This window comes from Patiria miniata, unplaced genomic scaffold, assembly GCF_015706575.1.
Source record: "Patiria miniata isolate m_02_andy unplaced genomic scaffold, ASM1570657v1 HiC_scaffold_1, whole genome shotgun sequence".
Lineage (NCBI taxonomy): Eukaryota > Metazoa > Echinodermata > Asteroidea > Valvatida > Asterinidae > Patiria > Patiria miniata.
Window position 1 is genome coordinate 35,568,493 of NW_024037047.1, and position 20,155 is coordinate 35,588,647.

General features: G+C 39.8%; 1 protein-coding gene across 1 annotated transcript in view; it reads right to left on the reverse strand.

Annotated features, from left to right (window-relative positions):
• Positions 1-1,264: 1,264 nt before the first annotated feature.
• LOC119733210 overlaps positions 1,265-20,155 on the reverse strand; it is a 199,410-nt gene continuing 180,519 nt past the window's right edge. The window contains 10 exon segments of the mRNA XM_038206800.1: positions 1,265-3,135; positions 3,592-4,108; positions 6,159-6,254; positions 7,359-7,581; positions 8,913-9,084; positions 10,151-10,390; positions 13,398-13,540; positions 14,263-14,430; positions 17,032-17,236; positions 18,718-18,806. Of these exon segments, the coding sequence (XP_038062728.1) occupies positions 3,067-3,135; positions 3,592-4,108; positions 6,159-6,254; positions 7,359-7,581; positions 8,913-9,084; positions 10,151-10,390; positions 13,398-13,540; positions 14,263-14,430; positions 17,032-17,236; positions 18,718-18,806 (1,922 nt within the window). The 3' untranslated portion in view covers positions 1,265-3,066.

Sequence of the window (20,155 nt, forward strand, 5' to 3'; positions counted from 1 at the left end):
TCTTTGTGCTTATGTTGTGATAGTGTCATAGCTTTTCCTTTTACTACTCAGTCACATAATGTAAAAATAGAAACTTGTGCACGCGGATGAAAAATACAATGTGTCCTAACATAACAATGCCCTTTGGCATAAATTGATATAACTGAATGCACTTTGTATAAACACAGAGTTTTAATGTTTGATTTCACGCTCGATTTAGGGAGGTTGTTTATTTATTTTTTCTTAAAGGCAAGTTAACATTGTATACACTGTAAAAAGTAAGTTCAGTTATTAAAAACAATCTTGCTTTCAATTTGTAAACATGTTTAGAAAGCTACCAATGTTCAAGTGCGAAACATAATCCATCATTACTCTAACATGTTTAGTATTTAAACATGTTTAAAAACTGAGAGCAAGAAAGTATTTATAAGCGGGCAAATTATGAGTAAGTACGAAAGACAGCAGGTTCGGGCGAGGACCAATAGACAACTAGTGGTTGGTTGATTTGTGACGTAACTTGCGCCTGCGCACTATCAGCAACTTGCAAACGCCTCTTGTCAGACGATGGTCAAAATCCTGGCTCCCAGTTGTGCCTACAACAAACAGACTGCACGTTAACTAGAACTATTTGCAGAAACAAATTTTATTCTCTCAATCTGAGTACCATACATTTGACACTTCATTCATTTCCAAAGGAAATCTGCGTAGAAATGTGATCGGACACTACATTAAAGGGAATGTACATCATTGGCTTTTGCTGTAATTGTCAGAAATGAACTATTTGAGGGGTTAGTATAACAGATCCAATATTGTTACACTGACATGTTTGAAGTTTTGTGTTCGAAAATGCTGGAAAAACCAAGAAAAACCACAAAGTTCAAGTAGTCTGGTTCCCTGACTCCACTAAAGATGAGATGGATCAATTTATAGATGCCGGAAAATTGTAAGGTAAGGGAACCAGTCTAGCTGGCCTGCAGACGTTCATGAACATGTAACCAATAGCAAACAAAATTTGGACTGAAACAAAATGGTAAATTTAGAGCAGTAGTTGAAAAATAGTTAGGTTTTTCCAACGGTGGTCGGCCGACCACCGTTGGAAATGTACACAAAAATACCATTTTCTTGAAAATGACTTCACACTAGGTGCCATAATTTTACAGTATGCTTTAGACTGTCATTTACCAACATCCTAGTAAGGTATATGGTTGTTTTGTTTTTCGATGTTTGCAAATGTTGTATATTCCCTTTAACATTACAATAAAAACTTATGAAAAGCTCTCAAAAATATCTTTCAGGGCTAGAAGTCACTTTAATTTTTGTAGCTGATCTGTGAATTTGGAATCTCATAAACAAATGTCTTCGCAACAAAAAAGGCGATTAATTGACGAGGACTGGTTTCTCGATCATCATATATTGGCCTCCTTCATACCTTAGTATATTCCGTTTCCTGGGGGACATACAAAAGTCCAAGAACCTAAATACATTCTGTCGTGTTATTCTTCACCTCAAATACAAAAGTGTAACATTTGGTAAAGAATAAAGGTTCTCTTCTTGGTTATTATTTTTTATGGCGTCGAATTGACATGCATACCTGTATGATCAGGATAAGTTATAAAAACCACATTGCTTACATTCTTTCAGGTTGACATTTGGGCAATTCCCCCGAATTTCAAGTCTCAGTGAAAAAAAACTTCACAAATCCAAATGCCAGAAATGAATCATGTGTATCATTTTTATTATTACGGGGAATGGTTCCCATAGGGTTTGTACACATTGTCAAAATGTTTCCAACATCAATGACCCCTTACCCTAATTTCCCTAATCCTACCCCCATGAATTCTGGTGTATTTACCTTTTGGACCATGAGCCTCTATAGGAGTTGTGACATTAGGGAGAAATTGAAATGTCTCCTCAATGTCCGGTGTCTCCCTAAGGTATAAACTTATGACGAAAAATGTCTCCCTTAGGGTACATTATCAAGAATTAAGCTTACTAGCTGTATTTCACTGAAATATAGCTTATTTCTTACAATGTTCAACAGCACAGCTGTTATTTTATAAACAAAAGCACAGAAAAACATCAAGTTGTCTGAGACATCCGACACCATGGTTTTTCGAGCCGATTTTTCTTTAGTTCAGCAAAAAATTATGGATGAAGAATTTAATTTTAAAATCACTGTAGTAACTAGACGTTTTTGAGACTTTTTTCATAACTAAAATCCACTCTATGATTATAACATTTATTATGCACACTTTTGAATTGTCCAAAATGTACGTCCAACACCATTTTCAGGTTTCATAAAGGGTGTCACTCACACTGCAAACTTCATTAAAATCATTACATTTGCAAAAAGTACTATCACAATAGTGAAATATAATCTGGGTAAAAACCTTCAAATATAAAAGCTCAGCTAATCTTTTGTCTGAGCTTAATATCTATGCAACTTGAAAACTTTCTTGATTACAGCAGAAAATAGTAACAAAAAACATCTCAATGCTAGAAAAACTTGCCAAATTATAAGAAATTTGTTTGCACTTGCGATTTCGTGCCAAATTATGGCAGACCAAAAAAGAGTTAACAAAAAAATGGCTAAGCTCATATTTTGTCTGAGGATGAACTCATTATCTAGGCAACTTAAGGAACTCTTGCATAAACAGAGAAAACACTTTAAAAAAGATAGACATCATGACACTAGAACCAATTGCCAAATAAATGGAAATGTGTTTCAAACTATGAATTAATGCATATTTATGGCCGGCTAATAACACTTGCTGCCCCACTTCCTTGGGGAACACAAAATCAGGACAATTGTGTCAGTTTCAACAGTTTCAACTGATTTAGGTTTTCTGTGACACAGGGCTTCAGGGGACATGCACGATGCCTGTGCAAATCCAAGCTCATCCTTTAAAAATGGTCGTGAACATGCAAAAGCCTTTTGCTTGTGTTTGTAAGATATTACAACATACAATATCCTGTCCAGATACATGTATGTACTTTAAGGTAACCATTTAAAAATTCAGATATTCAGTCCAATCTTAGAAGATGAAATGTTCCAATGACTTAAGAGCCGATAGTTGTGTTGGATCATTACATCGCTGTTTCGTTGACGTCATTGAGTTGTTCATCATCAGTGAAGCTCACAACGGATCCTGGAAGCTGGATGATAAAATGAAAGCAGAAACCTTCACAATTTCTTGTAATTTCACAAAATATTTGCTTAAACAAGGACAGTGACTCACCAAAGAATTTGAACCAGAATTACTGACCGAAATGTCATGCCATGTTTAGGGCTCCTGATTCATTCTCAGCTACACTTACATGCAGGGAATTCAAGTTTGAGTCCAACCCATGAAGACTTGCTTTAGTCCCTACCCGATTGTGTTCATACAATTATCTGAGGTTGCCCCACCTCTACAAGCTAACACTTCTTCTTCATCTTCTCAATATTTTTTTTTCAGGCTGGCATATTACAGTGCATAGGCCACTCTTGTGGAACCCTTAGTTCCATTACAAGTAATAATAAGCTTTGCTCAGCCTATAAATATACAAAGCAACATTTTGTTGTCTCTGCTGAATAGTTTCATGAGATTAGGCCTAGGTTATGACACCTACCTCTGTTACAGGGGTTTCCTCTGTGGTAGTTGGCGGAGTCCTCTTTTGGAACATCTGCATCTGCTCTGGATCACCAATCTCAGCGTCCTTCTTGAGAGCTGCAGAACTCTTGAGCATGGTTGGCTGTGCCCACATCTCAGCATCGGCAGGGCTCACTGTTGGACTGGCAGGGGGAGGTTCATCACATGATTTACCACCCACGGAGGAAGCTTCAGCCAGTGCAGGCCAAGCATCTGCAACAGCATTAGAGCGCGCAAGACCCGACCAGGGCCTGTTCTTCTTGAGGCCTGATGAAGAGGAGCTTTGAGAGCGATTTGAGATGACAGAGAGTGGTCTTCCTGTTGAAGAGTCATCCAGATGGCTGTGGCTAGCCTGGTTCTCGTCCTTCTCGTCAGAATCTGTCTGATCTCCACTGTCATCTTCAAACACAGGGTTTTCAAAGGCTTTCTGAGTGTAGACACCTATGTATGGCACCAGTTGACCATCATCTGGATCCGGTAATGGTTGGATTTGAAATCTGTTGTAAAAGAAAAGCAAAAAAATAGTTAGTGGCCTGACGTTTCGACCCTGGCAGAGTCTTTCTCGAAGGCTAAATGACAAGACTATAAACATAAACAGGTACATGTATACATTACTGATGTAACAAAAGCAGTCAAGTTGAAATAGATAATGCAGAGGAAAATACACAGAAAAAGCAGGCGGCTGAACAGAAAGGAGGGTAACAAAAGGGAGGGGGATTGGGGGAAGGGGATGGTTGACCACAAGAGGTGGGGAACACAAAGGACAAAGTCAATGATGGGGAGAGGGAGAGAAAGGTAGTTAATTGGTGAATGAGGCAGACTGGAGGGGGGGGGGCTTATCTGTGGTAAAAAGGAGAAGGCAAAGACAAAAAGTTATTAGTCATTTCCTTCTTGGATGTTCAGACCATGGGGTTGAATGGTCTGGAGACGTCTTATCCATAATTTCTCTCTACTCAGACGAACAATCTCTCTGTGGTTTCCTAGTGCCTCAATGCCCTGTAAAATCATGTCAGAAATTGAGTGATTAGGAAGATTGAAATGATGTCCTACGGGTGTATCCAGCTTATGGGTGTTGACTGTGGATCTGTGGCCGTAGAAACGTCTCTTGAGTGTAGTTCTCGTTTCACCTATATATTGAACACCACAAACTTTGCAAGATATTAAATAGATTAGATTAGTGGTGGTGCAGGTGACATGACCCCTTGTCCTATGGGTGGTACCACCGCTATGGCTGGTGAAGGAGTCCGATTCTCTGATGTGTTGTCTACAGACAATGCATTTGGAGGTGTTGGGACACCTGAAAGTTCCCTGTGGCAAAGGGGGGTTAACATTATCATTAAAGGGGGGGACTTCTGCCCGGACAATGATATCCCTGAGACTGGGTGGCCGTCTGTAGGTAACTATGGGTTCTTCTTGTACAGCACGTTGAAGTCGATCTGATGTGTGAAGAATATGATGGTTAGAACTGGTTATTGTACGAATGGGGGGAAGTGAGGGGTGAAAAGTGACAACAAAGGGAACTTTCTCCTTGGAACTCTGTTGTTGCACAGGTCTTTTTGAAAGTACTGACTCCCTGGAGCGAGCCTTGACTTTCTGGATTGCTCGATGGACTGCCAGGGAGCTATGACCCCGGGAGACGAGGTGTTTCTTAAGTTCCTGTGAGTGGTGGATGAAATCGGAATCATTAGAACAGATTCGACGGAGTCTGAGGGCCTGACTGTAGGCTATGCTGGTTTTGCAGTGTCGGGGATGACAGCTGGTTGAGTGGAGATATTGGTGTTTATCTGTGGGTTTAACAAAGAGATCTGTGATCAAACCATCATCCGTCTTTAGAACCTTGACATCCAGAAAGTGGGTATCCTTGGTTGAGTATTCGGTTGTGAATTTGATGGTCCTATGGAAGGAATTGATATGATTAATGAATGCTGTGAGGCTAGATTCATCACTGGTCCAGATGAAAAAGATGTCATCAATATAGCGCCACCAGACCCAGGGACAGCACGGGGCTGACGCCAACATGCACTGTTCAAGTTGGCTCATGAATAGGCAGGCCATTGATGGTGCCATCCATGTACCCATAGCGGTGCCATGTACCTGTAGGAAATTCTTACCCATGAACGAAAAATTGTTTTTAGTTAGAACATGGTTCATGAGGGATACTATATCAGAAATGGGCGGTGAGGTGTGACTGCTCTTAGCCAAAGCTGAAGAGCAGGCAGCAATCCCTTCATCTTGGGGAATGTTGGTGTACAAAGAGGACACATCAAAAGTACCGATGATAGCTGTGTTGGGGACCTGTAAAAGAGTACAAACTGGTAAGTTGCGATTAAAGAGGAAAGAAGGGGAGACCTATCAACAGCAAAGAATCTCATCCGTGGTCTTCCCCCCAGGAATTGCTAGGTTTACAAAGAATCTCAAAATCTCAAATTAAGTGTATATTGGACAAAATTATTCATGAGTAAGTAGATGGAACCTGGAGGTATGGCATATAACACCTGGAGGTCAAAATAGTGATTGTCAACAGGACTTACAGCACTTTGCACTTACTTTTTGCTGTGCTTTTTCTTGTACAAGTAGAAGACCACAGCAGCAACGATGAACAAACCAACCAGACAGCTTACCACACCTATTATAACTTTGACTCTGAAGAAAATACACAAAATGATAAACGAATACATTGTAAAGGCTTAAACTGTCATGACTGGTCAAAATCGTCAGTTTCAGTGGAACCATAAACAAGCAAGTAGTCACTGTTTCATGAAGGGATGGGCATCTCCATTCGGATGAAAAAGACGTTTCGATATAATCGCAAGAGAAGTTTTTCTTATTTTAGAATTGCAAAATGTACCACAATGCATCTACTCTATGCAGTATATATGATTCTTAGATAGCTTAACTTTCTAATGAACCTAGCAATCATCATTGAAACTGTGGTTAATTCGTGAAAATCATCAGCAAAGATGCCCGTCTCTTTGAGAAAACGAAATTCTAGTTGACCTACTTTTAAAATCTAGTGTGCAGTGTGTTTTGCCATAGGGAGAGGGCACGCATGTTTGGGTGCATGCGTCTGAAATGTTTCAAAGATGTCTGTCCCTTTGTGAAAATGGAAATCTCACTTGTTCTGCATTTACTCCCTTTTGATCAATACATTTCGTGCACAGCACGTTAGCGTCTCCTTGTGAAAACGCAAAATGCAATTATGAAGATGTTTGCCCCTTACAACATTAATATCATTAAGATGTTACATAACTTTTGCTTCTTAAACCAAGTCAGAGAAATTAAGAGCAATGTTTTAAAGCAAAAAGGCCACACAAAAAAATCCAGAACTGAAAAAAGGTCATTTTTGACATGCCCTTCTCTTAGGGAAAACAATGACAAAAACACCTAAAGCATCCTTCTTTTGAGTGAAATGCCAGGAAATAAAATAGTGAATAAAAAGTGCAAAACAGCATCCTGACGACGTTGATTTACATGATTGCTTTTATCAGGTTCTTGGTTTAGAATTCAACTTCTTGACTTGATGATATTTTTGTTTATTAAACTTGAAGGGCAGAAAGAACTTAAAGATCTGTAAATGTACTCACACAGAAACTGAATTAAAAAAAATCTTGGTGTGTATTTACTCTCCGAAATTTAAACACTGGTTTTTGAAAATACTGCTGGATACAATCGCGGTACCTACGCTATCACATCACAAAATAAAAACAGTAAAACACAAATAATTTGTTTGATATTAATAATGCTGACCTCCAGTTGAGGTCATCACACAGTGGATCAGACAATGGACAAGCACATTCAAATCCATTGAGGCGATCATAGCAGACGTATGGGTATGCACACGGCGTGGACTGGCACTCATCATAATCAATCTCGCAGATGTCACCAACCCAGCCGGGCTGACAGTGGCAGGAGTAGGATTCGAACCCACTGCTACGTGCAGGGGAGGTACAATCAGGATCCTCAACAGGTCCTGTGTGCAGAGAAGTACATGTAGCAACAAAAATAAGAAGAATCACTACGTCTGATCAGTGATTGATATGAAACCTGCAGCTGATTTTACAAATCAGTGTGCACCTTATGTCAGGAGTACGATCGATTCAACAAATTAACATATGTTTGATCAATTTCATGAAATTAGAGGTAGCTACACAATGTTTGAAGTTTTTCAAACATATTGGTGAAGATAGTCACAGGTTTGAAGATGGCTATTAGGTACGATTTCACATCAGTAAGACAACAGTCACTGAATCAGTTCTGCCCGTCATTTTGAAAATAGTTTTGTCGTACTGCCCAAGTTCTGTTACAGGTAAAATAGCTTTCCATTACTGTCTTAAAACAAATAAAGCTGTGAATTTCTTGAATAAATCTTGATATTTTTGGACAATGAGGGCACAATAATCATAATTAGTCAGTAAAACGAATTACTTTTGGCTTGAAGCCATAACTTATGCCACTCGAAGTGAATGTTAGTACATCATAATTTCTTGTGAAATTTGTCATAATTCAATAATTTGTTCAATTTATCCCTAACCCTCCAGGGTATGTTTGCTAGAACCCTGCCAACATGCAACACTTGACTAAGTGACAAACCTGCCAAATGTAGCAAGATTCATCAGAGGAAAATTCTCAAGGCCACACTGCCTCAGAGTCCATGGTCGCTGCACGCAGCAGCATACAGCCGTGGCATTGTTCAATGGGACTACAATCCCGGCCAAAATGGTTGGGACACTAGGAAATACCCTTAGCCTCCAACGGTCACCAACTCCCCCGCTCCCCCGGTCAATGTTGTTCTCTTCAGCGGATGGAGCACACACCGCGCAATGAGAGACAACATTGAACGGGGGCTGGGGGGTTGGGGGCCCAGCGAGATTTGGCCAGGATTGTAGCTCTCACTGTCTCAGAGCTGCCATTCATGCACTGGTGTTGGTAGCTGAATGCATCAAAGAGCACCAGTTCTTTTCTACCTGATGTACTGTATTGCGTCTGGCAGGGTTAGGGTTAAGTAATTTATTGAACTGCAACACAAAGTAAAGTTTCATGAAATCGGCTACTGATCTTATTTAATAATCTACAAGTACAAGCAATTCCAAAATACCAATTCTACTTTCTATTGTAGAGCCTCCCATATGGAATGCTGTGCCTTGAAAATGTTATTTGAGTCTCATTCATGTCCTGTTGTTTCATTGCATAGTGACAGAATTCCCTCAGTCTACCACAAGGACAGGACAAGCTGTACCCATGAAGCAATATAAGCAAAAGGAAATAAACAGAAATGGCTGAAGTTTTGTGTGAGCCACCCACCTCTGCAGACCCCCTCATGGATGCAAGGGTTGACCAGCACAGCAATCTGTACCTCCAGTAGCTGAGACACGGCTCCAGACAGGTCCTCTGCCAAGACAAGGAAACTATCCCTGCCACGGTAGTTGGGGTTTGGAGAATAGGTGAATCTGGATGTCGTCCAGCTCAAGTCCTCCTAAATAAAAAGAAGTTCTCATTCCATTGTTACAATGACTCTGAAACCGAAACTCACATGTCTCAGGTGATGACCACTGAAATGAGAATGTTTTTGATAAATGTGTGGCTTGACCTCAGAAAGCCTGACTTGTGATTGACTTGGTATGACTTGTGAGTACTTGTGAGAGCTCTGTGATTCAGAGGGGGCCTTAACTGCATTGATAGGGGATGAGACCAGACTTGATTTTTTTTTACTCGGCAAGTAGACAAAAATGTGGGACTTACAAAATAAAATTGGTGATATGATTCAACTAGTTCGATGAGAAAGGATGGTGAATGCATAATTTGATGACAGAGTGATTTGTCTAGGGTGATTCCATGGGGCTTTAGTCAGACAGAACCAACTACCGCTATGTTGCTAGAGCAGCAACAATAACACATGAGCAGGATACCTTTATATCGTGTAATAGGAGCTCTCAGGCAAGTCAGCGACACCTGTCCAAGTACAGAGGTCCAGCCTGGTTTAAACTACCCCAGGAACTATTCAATTCAACAACTGCACCAAAAAGTCTCTAGTACTCGGTAAGAATCAGTGAGGTACATGTATCAGTAAGGTACCGCTGGCAAATAAATCTTACTTTAAGCACAACAAAGTGACAGACAAACCTAGAGGGCTTTGAAACCTTGACATTGTCTCCAGCATCAGCAGGAAATTGTATGCCCCTTATTCTTGGGGACAACAGCTTCATATAGGTCTGGTGTTTGGCCTCAAGAACATCAGATTGTATAACATGAGACCAAAGTTAATGGTTTGGACATTGGAGGCTTTTATGTAATGAATCGATCCAGTAAGCCCCGCCCACTGCGCAAATTAACACGTGCTCCTATCCAATGCCACGCTGCATTTTCCTGCACGCATGTTGGACTTTTGTGCACGCACGTCGGACATAAATCACGGCTGTGATTGGTCAGAACACCATGGGCGGTGCTTACTGGATCGATCCATTGTGGAACCAGTGGCTATAAACCAAAGCTGGAGTTGGGGGCAAAGGTTTCAACAACCTCTTTAATATCACAACTTCTACCTCACTATGAGGCAACTCTATCCCACAAGGAATGACTGGCTCTTCACTGTCTACAGAGGGCTCACTGCAATTCTGCCTGGACGGCACAGTCTTGACTTGGCCTGTCAGTGCCAGGGTGCCATACGTCGGGGGCCTGGTTACAATGGTCAGTTTATCATTGGTGTCAACATCGTATGCTCCTAGCATAGCAGTCAGATCCTTGTAGGCAACATTGGACCCTGTGTTCTGCTCAACAGTGAACTGCATTTATAAAAGTTAAAACATACGGGTAAACTTTTAAATCATGAGTAAATGTGGAAAGGCAAATTTTAATGTCATAAAATTTGCATAAATCTCTTCACAATTTTACATAAATTGCTACAAGTGTATTTGTTAAGCCAGACTGTTAACATTAGCCCAGGTTGGAATCCTCTGTTGTGTACACGCGACCGAGTCCAGGGTATGAACGTCTGCTGCCATAGCAAAAAAAAATATAACACATTTTTTTCATATTTTATTATTTTTTTATAATTTTTATTTCTGTTTTTTTAATTTGTTTTTTTTTAATTTAGTGTATATTTTCCTTACTTTTTTGTTCTGTTTTGTTTTGTTCAATTTTGTTCTGTTCGGTTTGGATTTTTGTTTTTTGTTTTGTTTTGTTCGGTTTGGCTATGTTTGTTTTTGTTTTACTTTGTTTTCCTTGTCTTGTCTTGTTTTTGTTTTGTTTAGTTACGTTTGTTGTTTTGTTTTACTCTCCTTTTTTGGCTCTTCGTTTTGGTTTTTTGTTTGTTTGTTTTGTTGTTGTTTTGTGTTTGTCTAAAGTATATTGTGTCTTTTTTTATCCATTACCTTTTAGCTTTTAAATATATATCTATATATGCATATCCAATGAAATCGTCTACTATCACAATTCACAGTGCTCGTTTCATCTCTATATACATATATTATTTGTTTTTAGTTTGTTTTTATAACATCAATATATATTTTTTATAACGATTCTTTTTGAACACATTTGTTTTATATATATATATATATATATATATATTTTTTTAAAATAATTTTATAATATGTTTAAACCAGTCCTGTAATTGGCGTTTTTTTCTGCTGTTGGATGTGGATAATAAATAAATAAACAAAATAAATATTTTTACCTGATGGAGGAAGCTGAAGTTTTGTTTAAATATTCCTTGTGTCCAGAATTATGCATACGCTGGGTTTAGACAAGGTAGATATGTCAATGGGCGATGTGTTTAGTATTTAAAGAAAATAAACCGCAGATCCACGCTTTTGTCGAAAACGTCCTCAGTATGAGCATGTTGTGTGAACACTTACGCGCGCGGCTGCGTACATGGCATAGTAACTGTGTTGCACGCACACGTAATCAGGCGCGGTTCTAGAACCAATATTTTGGGGGGGCTAGCACGGTGGATCCAGAATTTTTTTCAGGGAGGCGTGCTGAAATGTTGACCGGTTATTTTTTCCAGACACTTAGGCCTCCGAAAATCAATGGGGGGGGGGGGGGGGGGGGGGGGGGGGGGGGGGGGGCTCAAGCCATATTTTCAATGGGGAGCGCCAATAAAATCCTAAAATCATTCACACTATATTAACTAATGCACACTCGTCACGGCTATTTCTTCTTTAAAGTGAACTGTCACAAAAATTAAATCGAATGAACTGAATGAGTTTAACTGAGTGAGAAGCTGAAATTGAATGAACAGGTTGAATGAAATAGAGTGAGGAACTGCTCAGGGCAGTTCTTGTATACTGGTGGAAAACTGGATGTCTTTGAAATAAACAAAACATGTAAGTTTACAATGGGAAGACTAAGTCATGTCTTGGTTTCCTTGACTCTCAGGAAGGTGACTATGAGTGAGTAATACCTGAAAGCAACGATCAAGTAAACCACTTGAAAGCAATGATCAAGTAGCGCCACTTTACACCCTATTAATTGCTCCACTTACATCCATATTTTCAATGGGGAGCGCCAATAACATTCCTAAAATCATTCACACTATATTAACTAATGCACACTCGTCACGGCTATTTCTTCTTTAGGGGGTGACCGTTCGCATGTACATCACAATCCTTCTTTTTGCTAATGCAATTTTTTTTACGGAATTTATTTTGGGGGGGCTAAAAAATTTTTGGGGGGGGCTACAGCCCCCCTAGCCCCCTCGTAGAACCGCGCCTGCACGTAATTCTTCACACGGGGAGATCGTACTGAAAATGTTTCTGACAAGAGCATGGATCTGCAGTTTATTTTGAGTCAACACGTCCTCCATGGACATATTTACGTTTTCTATACCCAGCGTAGACATAATTCGGGACACAAGGAATATGTAAACAATATTTCAGCTTCCTCCAACAGGAAACAATAATTTGTTTGGCTGTGGTAGTAGAATTAATACCCTAGACATCAGTCATAATGCAATGAAGACGTTGTCCAACCTGGGCTATGTAAATATAAGAGTTTGCAGTGATTTGCGTGTTAAATGCCATTTTTTGCTGTGGAGACGAGTGAACTCAAATCAAATTCAATAGATATTTATTAAAAATTGTAAAAAAAATCAGCAATAAGGCCCAAAAAAAATAAGTCGGTCTCTGGTCAGCGCGCGCGTCGATTTTAATCATACGCGTCGATTTTTTTTTTTTTCCAAAATGTTCCGCGGTAGCTCCAACAGCGCCCTCTATTTCCGCACCTCCTCAATTTTATTTACCAAAGAGCACCAAGGAATGGAAAATTGTACCAAGGCAAATGATCGAAAGTACCAAGCTAATTATGGAGGACACCAATGTACATAAGGACACCAAAAAAGCAAAATAGTACCCACCTTGTCTGTACAATTCAAGCTTGAAGAAAAAAAAAAAAAAGCCGCGTGGCCGCGTCAATTCCGGAACTTTGGTCTGACCAGAGACCAAATATTTTTTTTTTTTGGCCTAAATCAAATAGATAATTTGAAATTGTCAATTTCCCAATGGCCTCTTTTAGTTGATGTGATAATGGGGACAATGCACATGCGGACCATTATAAAAGTTTGGGGCTAGAAAATGAGGGTTATCAAAAATATTGGTGTGAGCTATAAGATGAGATCATGGCTTCTGCATCATTTGTTTACAACTGTATGAATTTCTGTAAGGAAGCATAAAAAAGTTTAAATGTAAAGAAACGCACATGTGATGAATCCCATAAACCCCCATCTGATTATTAGGAGCATCACCACAAAAACATGTGAAATAAAAAAGCAAACATTATCATTATTTAATTTACCAAAGCAATGCGTCCATTGCCAACAACTTGGCCATTTTGTGCACTGTATAACACAGGATTATCATTGACTGGTCGGACTTCAATGGTGCGATTGACGGTGGTTGATAGAGGTTCTATCTCATGAAAGGTCTGTACCTCCCTCACTGAATAAATAATAAAAAGGAAAGAGAGATAAATAAAAGTCTGTAAATGTATCACTTGCATAGCACCATTTATAATTATCTAAATATTTATACCACAAATTACTGAGCAAAATCACCAATTCAGCACACATAAACCTTCAAGCGCAATTCTACAGGGGGAGGGGGGCTTTATGGCTAGCCCCCCCCCCCCAAAAATTTAAAAGTAGTAGTCGTAAAGAGGGGGCATTTGTGCACTATTAGGTAATACAGTGAACATGATTGTAAGATTTCATCACGCTCCCCATTGAAAATGTGGTATGAGCCCCCCGCCCCCAATTGATTTTCAAAAGGCCTAAGTGTCCGGAGAGAAAAAAAACGGTTTACATTTCAGCACGCCTCTGGATCCACCCTGCTAGCCCCCAAAAATATAGGCTCTAGAACCGCGCCTGATAACCGTAGTCATAAACCCGTCATGAAATTTTTTAATCTGACATGCTGTGCAAAGGAAAATTTACTGAATTTTTCAGCTTTTCAGAGAGAAATGTGTCTAAAAACAAATATACATTCCAATGACTTTCCATGGCTTTTCCTTTTACAACGTATTTTTGAATTACTTATATTTTTTTCCCCTGTGTTTTGCACATTTTGCATTGATAAAAATACACATTATCAAGAAAAAGTCTTGGCAAATTGTTTGGGCAGATATTATCTTCAAGAAAACAACATCCTGTAGAAACTCTTACCAGTGATTTGCAGAGTGACAGTACCGTAGCAATCAGTACAAGGTGTATAGCTGAATTCACCGGTCTCTGTGATCACTGCTGCGCCTTGCTTGTCACTGTGACTACCAAGCTCAAAGACCAAAATGTCATCTTCAAGATCAGTGGCTTGGAATGTGTATGACAGAGTTCCTGGAATAGAATATAGAAGCATGAAAAATAACAACAATCAATATTTGACATTCACTAACATTTGCTCTGCCAGTGACGTGTAATATTTGCATTGTTTATAGAGTATATGTGATGTGATCAAGCTAGTCGTTTGTCGGGAATTTTTTTTTGGAGATACAGGCCAAAATAGGGCCACTTCATCACATCACTTCATCACATCTCTTGGTGTTCCGACTTCCATAATTTTCGAACCAAAGATGGTATCAGCATGCGGGTTTCACAGCGGTAATGCTGAGATTGTGCTCTTTTAAATCTGTAATAAAAATGTTTTTGACCGGGGTGGAAAAACCACTCATAATAGCTTGATCGTATCACATATTACATCAAGTCTGAAATCAGAAAAGGTGACTTAATGAGTACTACATATATTTATATTTTTTAAATAACCCAAGTAAAATAATACAACAGAACATTTGAGATATACAGTCTGTAGACCTATAAAAACAAAAAATACATTTAGAGAAAAAAATATTTGAAATACTAGCACCTATTTTAATAATAACTTATATATGCTTAAAAAAATATTGTTTCTCAATACAATGCTGTGTTTCCTATGTCATTAGAACACCTACATCCAGAGATATAGATATTTAAAGATATAGTCCATCATTTGTAATTTGTGTATTTTGTTCATTTGAAGCAACAAAAGTGTTCAAAATCTAATGAAGGATACTGAACAACTAACCTGATGAAGTTTACTGGATCATGTTTTGAATTGTTCTGAATTGCAGCTATACACGACTGATCCGATGAATTATAGCAACCGCGCGCGCGTGTGCGTCGTGCCAATGCTTGCGCGCGCTTCGCCGAATAAAACAAACTACTAATTCAAATTTTCCTACTGTGCATCTTAAGAAGCACTGTTGGAAAGGCCTTCTTTCATTGATTACTTCAAAATGACAGCTTCCCAGAAAGAACAATTTCACAGGGAGTTTAGTTCCCTTACTATGTTTCAACCAAGTTTGTTTTTCAACAATAATTACGCCAGTTACTTTTCGGATGGCTGCAAATGATGGACTATAGCTTTAATTGAAAGGGATGATATGTCAATGTGGTCCAAGTTGCAGCAACGTGGATGAAAGGAAATTATCATGCCAGCAATGTTGGCCAACTTACCAATTGTTCTTGGCCAATAATATTGAGATAAAACCTACATGTATGATTAATTGATTATGTAATTTGTTTATATAATCATTGGAGCATAAGTTTAGGTTGTATGACAAAGAACAATAGGTAAGCTGGCCAACAGAGAGACTGCTGGCATGTTAATGTCCTTTTATCCACTTTTGCTGCAATTGGACCACATTGACATTCCTTTCAAAAAGCTATAGTCCATCATTTGCAGCTATCCAAAAAGTAAGTGGCGTAATTATTGTTGAAAAATATACTTGGTTGAAATATAGTAAGGGGACTAAACTCCCTGTGAAATTATTCTTTATGGCAAGCTGTCATTTTGAAGAAATCAACGAAAGAAGGCCTTTCCAACGGTGCTTCTTAAGAAGCACAGTTGGACATTTCCGTCAGTAGTTCGTTTTTTTCATTCGGCGAAGCGTGCGCAAGCATTGACACAACGCACGCGCGGTTGCTATAATTCGTCGGATCGGTGCGCCACATCGTGTAGCTGCAATCGGCTCAGTAAGAACGTGTCTCGGACGCTGATGAATTCAAGCCCAATTCAAAACATGATTCAGCAACTTTTGATTTGAAATCGAGATCCTAGAATGTTGTTTTTCTCGAAATATACAGCTGAAGCTGAGCTGAAACTTTATCAGTATAGTTGTTCAGCACCCTTCTTTAGATTTTGAGCACTTTTGTTGCTTCAAACGAACAAAATGCACAAATTACAAATGATGGACTGTACCTTTAAATGTCTACATCTCTGGATGTAGGTGTCTAAATGAGATAGGGAAAACAGCATTGTGTTGAGAAATAATCATTCTAATAAGCGTATTTAAGTTAGTATTAAGCAAAACAGGCGCTTCAATTAAAAAAAAAAATTCTCTCAGGCCAAAAAAAAAAATATTCGGTCTCTGGTCAGACCAAAGTTCTGGAATTGACGCGGGAACGCGGCTTTTTTTTTTTGGGCTCTTTTTTTTCTTCTTCAAGCTTGGATTGTAGTTGTACAGACAAGGTGGGGTACTATTTTGCTATTTGGTGTCCTCATGTACATTGGTGTCCTCCATATTTTGCCTTGGTGCTCTCAATCATTTGCCTTGGTGCTCTTTGGTAAAAAAAATTGAGGTGCGGCAATAGAGGGCGCTGTTGGAGCTACTGCGGAACATTATGGAAAAAAAAAAGATTGACGCACATGATTAAAATCGACGCGCGCTGACCAGAGACCGACTTTTTTTTGTTGGCCTAAACATATCATTTTTTTTATACACACTGTATTGCTATGACATCATTCAGACAACAAATGAACCATTATGAAAACAATTTGATTAAGTTTTTTTATAAATCTCACTTTGCTATGCGATGATCAATAGAATACAATGAAAATATTCGATGTAAGTTTTTATAAGTATAGTGGAAACATTTAATTGATCAAAAAGGTAAAGTTACCTTCATCCTCATTCATGAACATATTCTCTACCAAGTTTGTGATAACTGGTGGGTTATTGGGGATGGCGTCTAAGACAACAGCCAATGCAAAATGAGTCTCATGGCTGAAGTATGTCGTGTTGGAAGGAACTGACTCTTCTTGCAAAGCGCGTCGCTTGCGACCTGGCTCTGAGGGTAACAAGGCTGGAGCCTGTGTGGAACAAACCTACAACGTGAAGGGAAAAACACTTTGTGTTAGCCATATGCTTATGAAAACAGATATTGACAGAAATGGATCAGATATGGATCAGATATGCAAGCATTGCCTAGTGATGCATATTGTGGAAGGTCTCTGGCATTTTTGAAGGGTAACAAAGTGCATCTAAAAACCAGTAGGTGAACACTCAATACTGATATCTGTTGTGTTATCTCTAGAATGGAAATGGGAGGGTAATTAAAGGGGCTACATTAAAGTCCAGAGTTGGGAATCCTCTGACGCTTGCATTCCATAGCAAGTTGGAGCGTGAACTACATCAGTTACCATAGTTCAACTATGGAGTACCGAAGTGAATACGTCACGCGCACAAAACATGTGTGAAAGACATTAGCGGGTGATTCAGCCCGTGAACCAGCACGCGCGCGTACTCCATTCGTTTGCGCTACACTTTCTGGTTCTAAATGCCATCACACTTCGGTACTCCATAATGTGGAACTGGAATCCAGGCATGTTTACATATCATGTTTTCGACAGCCTTGACAAACTGTGCAAAATGCAACAACCAGCACAAGAAGAGAGAGATGCGACAGACAGGAAATATCAGTAAATCCAAGTGAAGTTCAGTTCATACTTCATGCCAATACGAATGCGACGGGAATTTGACGTCACAAAGCATTCCCTGCCAAATTCATCGGAGACGAAATGTGAAAATTAATAGGACTGCTGCAAACTGCAGATGAAATGTGTCCAACTTTTGGGAATTTGCAGCGCGAAAACGTGCACTGATGTCACAAATTCGCATTCGCGATCGCTTTCGCTCCGAGTATGAACCAGCCTTGATAATGTCCAGTTTGACATAAGTCTGTAGACTGGTTGTTCAAGCAGACAGCTATCACACATGCACATTGGTATGGAGAGAATAATTAATGGTCCAACAACTGTTTTTGCTCCAACTCCGTTTGTCTGGATCGTACAAATGAAATCATATTATACCTTTTTCAAAACTCAAAGTCCTGAAAGGTTCTAAAGAGTGGTGTTCCATTTCGTCTTTTAAAATAGACTTGGCAAAAGAGTGGATTTTGGATCATGTTGCCCTAATGTAGCCAATCCCTGGCAAGCTGCCTACAAACCCAACAGCAAGCTATAAACAAGATGAACCCCTTCCAGTTGGGGAATTAGCACTCAAACCTGAGAATTTCTAAGTAAACCTCAAGCGCACATTACAAAGGACATAGTCTGTCAGAGTGTCGAAACTCACGGAACTAGATTTGATTCATCTACCGCCATGGTGGGTTGCCTGCACTTGCCATGGCCTGGATGCCTGGCCTGGATGCCTGACTTGGGCCTAGACTACTTGAAATAAAGACAAGCGGTCCGCGGAACTAACTTTGCCATGGTGGGATGTCTGCACGTGCCATGGCTGCCTGACTTGGGCCAAGACTACTTGAAGTAAGAATAACCGAGTGAAACCTTTAAACTGCAAGACCAACCTGAACATTCACTTGGTTCCCATCATCAAGGTATGCAATTTGATCCACATCACTGCATGTCTTAGCTGCATCTTGCCATTTAGAGTGATCTACGCAAAGATTAGGAGGACACTTAAATAGAACTCATAATTGCATATACCACAAAACAGGGTGGGGAGGTGGCTCAAGGAATCATTACCAAACATTTTTCAATATAAACAAAAAAAAGAAGTAAGCAAATCAATAAAAATATGAAAATTGCGAAAAGTGGACATCAAGTCCATGAGTCCAAAGCTCAAAGAAATTATTAAAGAGATGTTCTCAATGAAAAAGGGCCTCTAGGGTGGAAACCGCAGGCCCTCTGATTTCTACGATGTCAGTATGTCAGGGCATGACAGCTGTTCAGGAGATTGCTGCAGCAGCTTTTATTTCTTATATGAAAACTTGAAAAAAAAGGACATACATAAATCCATCTGTGACTTCAACACTTAAACAGCATTTATCAATAAAGATCAGATTGTGTTGGCATCGCTGAAATACCAAGCAAATAATCAGCTACAAGTCTCAGTGTCCAATTCCCTGGTATGCTAAGACTTACCTCTGTTCCAGTGGATAAGTCTAGGTCTTGTCTCTGTCCAGTTCCCCGATGTGCTAAGACTCACCTCTGTCCCAGTAGATAAGTCTAGGTTTTGCCTCTGTCCAGTTCCCCGGTGAGCTTAAACTTACCTTTGTCCCAGTGGATAAGTCCTTGTGTCTCTCCAGTTCCCCGGTGTGCTAAGACTCACCTTTGTCTCAGTAGATAAGTCTAGGTTTTGCCCCTGTCCAGTCCCCCAGTGTGCTTAGACTCACCATTGTCCCAGTAGATAAGTCTAGGTTTTGCCTCTGTCCAGTTCCCTGGTGTGCTAAGACTCACCCTTTGTCCCAGTAGATAAGTCTAGGTTTTGCCCTTGTCCAGTCCCCCAGTGTGCTGAGAATCACCTTTGTCTCAGTAGATAATTCTAGGTTTTGCCCCTGTCCAGTCCCCTAGTGTGCTTAGACTCACCTTTGTCCCAGTAGATAAGTCTAGGTTTTGCCTCTGTCCAGTTCCCTGGTGTGCTTAGACTCACCTTTGTCCCAGTAGATAAGTCTAGGTTTTGCCTCTGTCCAGTTCCCCGGCGTGCTAAGACTCACCTTTGTCCCAGTAGATAAGTCTAGGTCTTGCCTCTGTCCAGTTCCCCGGTGTGCTAAGACTCACCTTTGTCCCAGTAGATATGTCTAGGTTTTGTCTCTGTCCAGTCCCCCAGTGTGCTTAGACTTACCTTTGTCCCAGTAGATAAGTCTAGGTTTTGTCTCTGTCCAGTTCCCCAGTGTGCTGAGACTCACCTTTGTCCCAGTAGATATGTCTAGGTTTTGTCTCTGTCCAGTTCCCCAGTGTGCTGAGACTCACCTTTGTCCCAGTAGATAAGTCTAGGTTTTGCCT